Source organism: Cherax quadricarinatus, chromosome 81 (genome assembly GCF_038502225.1).
Source record: "Cherax quadricarinatus isolate ZL_2023a chromosome 81, ASM3850222v1, whole genome shotgun sequence".
In the NCBI taxonomy this organism is placed as follows: domain Eukaryota; kingdom Metazoa; phylum Arthropoda; class Malacostraca; order Decapoda; family Parastacidae; genus Cherax; species Cherax quadricarinatus.
Window position 1 is genome coordinate 6,692,083 of NC_091372.1, and position 9,692 is coordinate 6,701,774.

General features: G+C 36.4%; 1 protein-coding gene across 3 annotated transcripts in view; it reads left to right on the forward strand.

Annotated features, from left to right (window-relative positions):
* Mondo (MLX interacting protein mondo) overlaps positions 1-8,631 on the forward strand; it is a 357,772-nt gene extending 349,141 nt beyond the window's left edge. For all 3 annotated transcript variants that reach the window (XM_070102299.1, XM_070102301.1, XM_070102300.1), the window contains 4 exons: positions 3,673-3,823; positions 4,130-4,257; positions 4,461-4,714; positions 6,852-8,631. In XM_070102299.1, the coding sequence (XP_069958400.1) occupies positions 3,673-3,823; positions 4,130-4,257; positions 4,461-4,714; positions 6,852-6,976 (658 nt within the window). In that variant the 3' untranslated portion in view covers positions 6,977-8,631. The remainder of the gene's footprint in view (positions 1-3,672; positions 3,824-4,129; positions 4,258-4,460; positions 4,715-6,851) is intronic.
* Positions 8,632-9,692: the final 1,061 nt, after the last annotated feature.

The following is a 9,692-nucleotide window of genomic DNA, read 5'->3' on the forward strand; positions in this document are numbered from 1 at the left end:
TCCTAATTTCCACACTCCGAATTTTCTGCATAATATTTACACCACACATTGCCCTTAGACAGGACATCTTCACTGCCTCCAACTGTCTCTCGCTGCTGCATTTACCACCCAAGCTTCACACCCATATAAGAGTGTTGGTACTACTATACTTTCATACATTCCCTTCTTTGCCTCCATAGATAACGTTTTTTGACTCCACATACACCTCAATGCACCACTCACCTTTTTTCCCTCATCAATTCTATGATTAACCTCATCCTTCATAAATCCATCTGCCGACACGTCAACTCCCAAGTATCTGAAAACATTCACTTCTTCCATACTCCTCCTCCCCAATTTGATATCAAATTTTTCTTTATCTAAATCATTTGACACCCTCATCACCTTACTCTTTGCTATGTTCACTTTCAACTTTCTACCTTTACACTCATTCCCAAACTCATCCACTAACCTTTGCAATTTTTCTTTAGAATCTCCCATAAGCACAGTATCATCAGCAAAAAGTAACTGTCAATTCCCATTTTGAATTTGATTTCCCAAAATTTAATCCCACCCCTCTCCCGAACACCCTAGCATTTACTTCCTTTTCAACCACATCTATAAATATATTAAACAACCATGGTGACATTACACATCCCTGTCTAAGACCTACTTTTACCGGGAAGTAGTCTTCCTCTCTTCTACACACCCGAACCTGAGCCTCACTATCCTCATAAAAACTCTTTACAGCATTTAATAACTTACCACCTATTCCATATACTCGCAACATCTGCCACATTGCTCCTGTATCCACTCTATCATATGCCTTTTCTAAATCCATAAATGCAATAAAAACTTCCCTACCTTTATCTAAATACTGTTCACATATATGCTTCAATGTAAACACTTGATCTACACATCCCCTACCCACTCTGAAACCTCCTTGCTCATCCACAATCCTACATTCTGTCTTACTTCTAATTCTTTCAATTATAACCCTACCGTACACTTTTCCTGGTATACTCAGTAAACTTATTCCTCTATAATTTTTACAGTCTCTTTTGTCCCCTTTCCCTTTATATAAAGGGACTATACATGCTCTCCGCCAATCCCTAGGTACCTTCCCCTCTTTTATACATTTATTAAACAAAAGTACCAACCACTCCAACACTATATCCCCCCCTGCTTTTAACATTTCTGTCATGATCCCATCAGTTCCAGCTGCTTTACCCCATTTCATTTTACGTAATGCCTCACGTACCTCCCCCACACTTACATTCTGCTCTTCTTCACTCCTAAAAGATGGTATACCTCCCTGGCCAGTGCATGAAATTACCACTTCCCTTTCTTCCTCAGCATTTAAAAGTTCCTCAAAATATTCTCGCCATCTACCTAATACCTCCATCTCCCCATCTACTAACTCCCCTACTCTGTTTTTAACTGACAAATCCATACTTTCCCTAGGCTTTCTTAACTTGTTTAACTCCAAAATTTTTTCTTGTTTTCATTAAAATTTCTTGACAGTGCCTCTCCCACTCTATCATCTGCTCTCCTTTTGCTCTCTCTCACCACTCTCTTTACCTTTCTTTTACTCTCCATATACTCTGCTCTTCTTATAACACTTCTGCTTTGTAAAAACCTCTCATAAGCCACCTTTTTCTCTTTTATTACACCCTTTACTTCATCATTCCACCAATCACTCCTCTTTCCTCCTGCCCCCACCCTCCTATAACCACAAACTTCTGCCCCACATTCTAATACTGCATTTTTAAAACTATTCCAACCCTCTTCAACCCCCCCACTACTCATCTTTGCACTAGCCCACCTTTCTGCCAATAGTCGCTTATATCTCACCCGAACTTCCTCCTCCCTTAGTTTGTACACTTTCACCTCCCTCTTACTTGTTGTTGCCATCTTCCTCTTTTCCCATCTACCTCTTACTCTAACTGTAGCTACAACTAAATAATGATCCGATATATCAGTTGCCCCTCTATAAACATGTACATCCTGGAGCCTACCCATCAACCTTTTATCCACCAATACATAATCTAATAAACTACTTTCATTACGTGCTACATCATACCTGCCAATAGCTGCATATATTTCATTCGAACTTCCTCCTCCCTTAGTTTATACACTTTCACCTCCCTCTTACTTGTTGTTGTCATTTTACTCTTATCCCATCTACCTCTTACTCTAACTGTAGCTGCAACTAGATAATGATCCGTTATATCAGTTGCTCCTCTATAAACGTGTACATCCTGGAGCCTACCCATCAACCTTTTATCCACCAATACATTATCTAACAAACTACTTTCATTACGTGCTACATCATACCTTGTATATTTATTTATCCTCTTTTTCATAAAATATGTATTACTTATTACCAAACCTCTTTCTACACATAGCTCAATTAAAGGCTCCCCATTTTCATTTACCCCTGGCACCCCAAATTTACCTACTACTCTCTCCACAACATTTTTACCCACTTTAGCATTAAAATCCCCAACCACAAGTTCTCTCACACTTGGTTCAAAACTCCCCACGCATTCACTCTACATTTCCCAAAATCTCTCTCTCTCCTCTATACTTCTCTCTTCCCCAGGTGCATATACACTTACTATAACCCACTTCTCACATCCAACCTTTATTTTACTCCACATAATCCTTGAATTAATACATTGATAGTCCCTCTTTTCCTGCCATAGCTTATCCTTCAACATTATTGCTACTCCTTCTTTAGCTCTAACTCTATTTGAAACCCCTGACCTAATCCCATTTATTTCTCTCCACTGAAACTCACCCACCCCCTTCAGTTTTATTTCACTTAAAGCCAGGACATCCAGCTTCTTCTCATTCATAACATCCACAATCATCTCTGTCTTATCATTCTCACAACATCCACGCACATTCAGACTTCCCGCTTTGACAATTTTCTTCTTGTTCTTTTTAGTAATTATTACTGGAAAAAGGGTTACTATCCCATTGTTCCCGGCATTTTAGTCGACTTTTACAACACGCATGGCTTACGGTGGAAAGATTCTTATTCCACTTCCCCATGGATATAAAAGGAAAAGTAATAAGAACAAGAACTAAGATAAAATCAAAGAAAACTCAGATGAGTGTGTATAAATAAACGTGTACAGGTATGTTTAGTAGGTAGTATGTAGGTAGTAGGTTGGTAGACAGCAACCGCCCAGGGAGGTACTACCGTCCTGCCAAGTGAGTGTAAAGTGAAAGCCTGTAATTGTTTTACATGATAGTAGGATTGCTGGTGTCCTTTTTTCTGTCTCATAAACATGCAAGATTTCAGGTACGTCTTGCTACTTCTACTTACACTTAGGTCACACTATACATACATGTACAAGCATATATATATACACACACACCCCTCTGGGTTTTCTGCTATTTTCTTTCGAGTTCTTATTCTTGTTTTTGTTTATTTCCTCTTATCTCCATGGGGAAGTGGAACAGAATTCTTCCTCCGTAAGCCATGCGTGTTGTAAGAGGCGACTAAAATGCCGGGAGCAAGGGACTAGTAACCCCTTCTCCTGCATATATTATTAAATGTAAAAGGAGAAGCTTTTGTTTTTCCTTTTGGGCCACCCTGCCTCAGTGGGATACGGCCGGTGTGTTAAATGAAAGAAAGAAATGTATGTTTAGTCTGACCTAAGTGTATATATGTTTTCGCAGAATCAAGAGTGATTTAGAACGAGTCCAGTATAAAGAACACCGCAGAGTTTGTCACATAAATGCAGAGCAGAAACGTCGCTCAAATTTGAAAAATAACTTTGATATTATGCACCAGCTTATTCCTTCCATTAATCAAAATGCTAATGCCAAGGTAAGCATTGTCTTATCTGAAAACCTTGATTATTAAGGAATATTAAGTTGTCTAATTTATTCTTCTGGTGCACCTATTATGGTATTCTGTCTGTAATATTTCTATACTGACAAAAACCTGGATCTGGTATATAGGGATGTTGTACTTTTTTAGTTATGCATGTACTGTAAGCTAATATTTCTATGAATGTTGTTTAACATTATAATACTTTCACAATTGTATGCTCTGATTCACTATTTGTTCTAGAAGAAAACAAGTAAATCTGTAATTGAATTTATTTAAATTTTTTCTTAATTTTTCCTCCAGATCAGTAAAGCAGTAATGTTGCAGAAAGGAGCAGAATATATCCATCAGTTGAAATCCGAGAGACAGCAGTTAACAGAACAAGCAGAGAAACTTCGAGCTCAGATAGATGTTCTGTGTTGTGAAATTAGGTAAATATTTTTTCCTTGTACATTTTCTAATTTTTTTTTATCAAGTGCCATTGCCCACCAAAGCAGGGTGACTGTTAGGTGCCAATATTTTTAGGGAAGAGAGACTTATTTCAAAACAAATTTTCTTCTATTAAAGATGTCATAACTGAAAGCCTGCTTTTAAATTTAAGAGAAATTAATGCCAAAATTTTATTTACTTCCAGCAATGCTCAAGCTTTGCTACCAGCCACCGGAGCTCCCATGACACATGCTCGTTACAGCAAGCTCAAGGAGATGTTTAATAACTACGTTCGTGAACGCACATTAGCTAACTGGAAATTTTGGATATTTTCTCTGATCACAGAACCTTTGCTAGAGTCTTACAACAGCAGTGTCAGCACCAGCTGCTTAGATGACCTTTGCCGTTCCTCCCTTGCTTGGCTCGATCAACAGTGTTCTCTTAACGTCCTTCGACCATGTATGTTACCAAATCCTGTTTATTTTTTTTTCTTTCCAGTTGATCATTTACAAAATACAGTCAACCCTTGCTTTAACTGACTAATAGAGAGAAGGAGTGGGTAGTAATGGTAGAGGTGAGGTAGGCTGGAGTTTAGTGAGGTCATGTGAGCTGAACACTTGTGAGTCACCAAGTGGAGTTTAGAAAGGTCAGGTGAACTGAACACTTGTGAGATCACCAAGTGGTATCATTGAGTAGCTTTAAAATAAGTTGGTGAAATATTTGTGAAGGGTTTTCCTAGCATGGGCCAGCAGACCTACTGCAGGACTTATTCATTCAACTGTTTCATTTGATGGCTGTCTTGAGATGGGCAGTTCAGTACAAGTTTGAAAAACACGTGTGCCCATGTGGGAGATGTAACATCCTGCTTTCTCCTCTAAAGTATTTGTTACCACAATTAGGGATGCTTCTTAACACCGATGTCTCCTTCAATGTGACTCCATGATGATCAGATGCCGTTGTTCAGAAGCATCTCTGATTGCAGTAACAAATACTATAGATCGAAAAACAGGATGGTATACTTTATCTACCACATTGGCACACATGCTTCTTGAACACACATTGCCCTACACACCTTGAGACATAGCCATCAGTTGAAATATGTAAATGAAGAGATGCTGCTGTAGATCTGTTGGCTCATTCTAGGCAAATTCTTCTCATATATTTTGCCAACATATTTTAAAGCTACCCTATGACTCTGCTTGGTAATTTCACAACTGTTCAGCTCAAGTGATCTCACTAAACTCCAGCCTACCTCATGTGTACCATTCCCTATATCAACCTATTGTTTTCTTCAAAACCATGTATGAAGTGGACAAGGTCCCTGGACCAAAACATTTCCATAATAAAAGGTCAAAGTGTTCACTCACATGTCTTTAACCATAACTTGTCGGTATTATGTGCTAGGTTTTCACCATGCTGCCAAGTGTGCTACTACTGACTACAGCCTCTCCTCACTTAGCAACGTACGTACTTGTTTACTGTTGCGTATGGAGGGGCAAGAATGTTCCACTGATTAAATCTTGTGGAACCAGTTTGTGTAAGGGCTTTGTCTAGGGAAAAACTCCAGTGGCAACAAGGGTTTAGTGCTAAGTGTGAGAGTACATGGCAGGACTACTCGGGAGTGAGTGGGTAAACCTACTGCTTGTGTCAACGACCAGTAACTCTCATGTCAGGTTGATCACATGACAAAAGCTTTGAATCCAGCCGGCAGCATAACTAGCGACCGGTCTTTTAACTAGAGATTGCATCCTCTTTCATTATTAACTAGTTTTCTACTTTTCCTATTTCTATACATATATATTAATTCTAATATTTATATTAAAAATAAAGAGCAATATCCTAGTATCATGATACATGTGGCATCAGATAATAATATAAAGTTGGAAATCTTTACTTTAGTTACTAGTAAAGAAAGTGAAACCACGTAACTGGAATATTTCTGAAATATAAAATGTCGTGCATGGGCATAAATCGCAACATTTACCGACACCTTGGACTTACAACAGGCTCTTTGACCAGTATTCATGCCTGAGTAATGTATATTAAAGCTGATTTCCTCTATTCTGTTTATTTCAATATACAGTACACTACTGTAAAAACATTTAAATAAAAATATACCAAAAATGTTATAAATGGTGCAAAGGTGACATAAAACAATATTAAAGATAGTTGACTCACACTACCATTATAATATGCTCCTCACTTAGCGACAAATTTTTTTAACGACATGGTGTCAGTAACAGAACTCCGTTGTTAAGTGAGGAGAGGGTGTATTGTGTTAAGTAGTGTGAAAAAATTAACAAAATACAAACACTGAAGTTTTTTGTTTGTTTAAGCAACTAGGGAAAATGTTTGTAAACTCATTAAAGGACTTGAGAATTCCTGTTTTGTTAATACATGTATTTGACTGATATTTTTTTTAATATTTGTAGTCACATTTATAGTGATTTAGTCTCATTATGCCTCATATAGAACAGGTGATGACCTTACTTCGGAACTTGTTAGCTAAACTTGACAAAAGAGTTAAACTTTACACAAATTTGGATATAGAGTAGTTTTTTCTAGGTCATTTTTAATTAAGTTTTTTTCTTTGCAGTGGTATCCAGCTCAATGCGCAAACTAAGTACTTCCACAAATGTTTTATCTGACCCTGATAATCTGCCAGAGGAAGTATATCGTCGGGTGACCAAGCAAGAGGGAGACAGATTCCATCATCGGTGATCTTGGGCCTAGATTTCTTTCTGAAAATTACATGCCAAATCTTGAAGAACACAGATGGCCTATGTTGTTGGAACCTGGTGGTGAGGAGGAAGGCCTAGCTTGTGAAATCTTAAGTCATAATAATGTTTGGGATAAAAGAAATCTTTAAGCAGTCTTAAAAAAATTTACCAAATATGAGTAAGCTGCAGAGGTTGTCATTGTTATTTGTGACCTAGATTTTTAACTAGAAACCACATGCTGTACTGTATCATAAATAAAGCTGATATTTGCTTTGGTCGTCCACTTTACAAAAGTCTGTCAGGCATTTGTTCTTCCAAAAGAGACATATATATTTTTCCTATATTACTACTGTATATTTGAAATTTGTTACACTTATTTTTGAAAATAAAAATTCTTGAAAGTCAATTTTACAATTCAAAAAAAAATTGGCAGCTTTCCTTTTAAGTTTTACAGAAATTTTATTTATTTTATATTCAGGATTCATACTAAAACTTGAGTTAAACTTTAAATACTGAAACTTTAGTTTTATCTATATCAGTAATGCTGTCTCCTGTGTTGAGGGTAATTTTAGTATTTATTATATATGTACTTCATAAAACCTAGTTGCCATGCAGATTAATTGTTCATGCATATCTCATCAAGTTATATTTGATGTTATCTCTTATTTTGAACTCCCGCTATATTCTATTCTACTTATTACTTATAATGTGTTATGTATTTAGTGTGACGGAGAGTCAACAGGTAACAGAAAAGACACGCATATAACAAAACAAAACCTTTTATTCTCATGACTGTTGATGGCAAGACATCATAATAATAAAAGGCCTTCATTTGCTATGCATCTTTTTCCACAGTCATTTTTTTATTTTCATATCAGAAAATGATACACCAATCATTATCATTTTTCAGTTTTGTTGCTTCTCTAAAGAATTTTTTAAATTGTGTGATTGACTAATTCAATACTGATTTATTTCTTTGCCAGTTCTGAAAAAGGCTGTTTCAAGTCACACATTTTATACCATGTTCAGTGGAAACTGCCATACAGATATCCAGTGTAGTATATAACATATACATATTCATGCTCACTTATATTCAGATATAGGGATTTTTTGAAGAAAAGATTCCATAAAAAGTCCAAGTTACAAGTAAAACCTACTGTTGGGAAAAGAATTTTCATTAATTCTTGAAGTAAACACTGTGGAATTTTAATGAATAATATTTACTTTCATTAATTTTAGCAATGAATTATGTAAGGTGTTTATTCAGTAATTAAGTAAAAATTAGATCAAATGTGCAATAATAAAAAAATTATTGATGTGGTTGTCATAAAAACCTTGCAGAGAAACACAAATTTCTTTAGCAACCACATTTATTTCATCCTGAAATTCCCAGTAGTGACATCTGTATATTTGTAACTTTGAATGCCAACAATTTTCACTAATTTGTTTGTGGTACATATGAAGTTTTTAAGGAATAATATATTTTATGATATAATCAACACAATGCCCCCATGCTCTTTGTTGACTATAACACCACAGCATGTACTAGAAACCAACATGTTTTGACTGTCTCAATATGTATATGGTTTTTGGGCATACCAGTAATGAAAAAGTACTCTGCAAAAAAGAAAAAAGTATAATAGTACTTTCATATTACTATGTATGTAGCATTACATAAGCTCAGTTTTATTCATTGCTGACTGCAGCTCAAAGTCTTGTATTTTTGTGCATTCTCATGGACAAAGAGGCAGGCAGATCCACACAAAAGAGATACCTTAATCACAAATGAGTAATTGTACAGTATATGCTACAGCCAGTGGAAAATAAATAATTACACAACAAGCTAAATACTAAAAATAGGATTCTGTGACACTTACGGGTCCAGTGTTAAGTACTGAACCCGTGTCTTAACAGTGCTGCAGGAATGGATGTGCAAAAGTAGGAATGAGCGAGGGATAGGATGTGTGAAGGTAGAGGTTAGTAGGGGGTGGGGAGTTAATGCAAGACAAAATTATCTGTAAGGATGTAACGGAAAATTACTGGTTTAGAACTGGTTTTCGATTATAAAAATAATTATATACAGTAAATACAAACAGGTACTTGAATCACACAACTCATACACATGATATGATTTAAATGACCCAAAAAGAGATGGTGTTCTTAAATGTAAAGTAAATGTCACTATTAGAAATTGGTGAAAGTTGCAGCAGGCCTCATGAAGATTATAAATGTGCGATAAAATACTGACAAAATTGTATAAATAAAAGAAGAGGAAACTGGACCACTTCTTGGAATAAGTGCCAGATCAGCCAAGTTATGATGGTCGTGGGATGGCAGACTGTTCGCTGGAACAGCCTGCTTGATCAGGCAGTCAACAAGGAAGTTTGGCTTTAGGCTCTGTTGCAAATTTATCACAATAAAACTATATATATGAAGTCACGAGAGACTTATACTCTTCTTGCAAGCTTGAAAATAATTTTCAAATATATTGATGACAAAGTTCAAAAAAAGTTAGATCATAGACTTTCTTTCTTTCTTTCAACACATCGGCCGTATCCCACCAAGGCGGGGTGGCCCAAAAAGAAAAACGCAAGTTTCTCTTTTAAATTTAGTAATTTATACGGGAGAAGGGGTTACTAGCCCATTGCTCCCGGCATTTTAGTCGCCTCTTACAACACGCATGGCTTACGGAGGAAGAATTCTGTTCCACTTCCCCA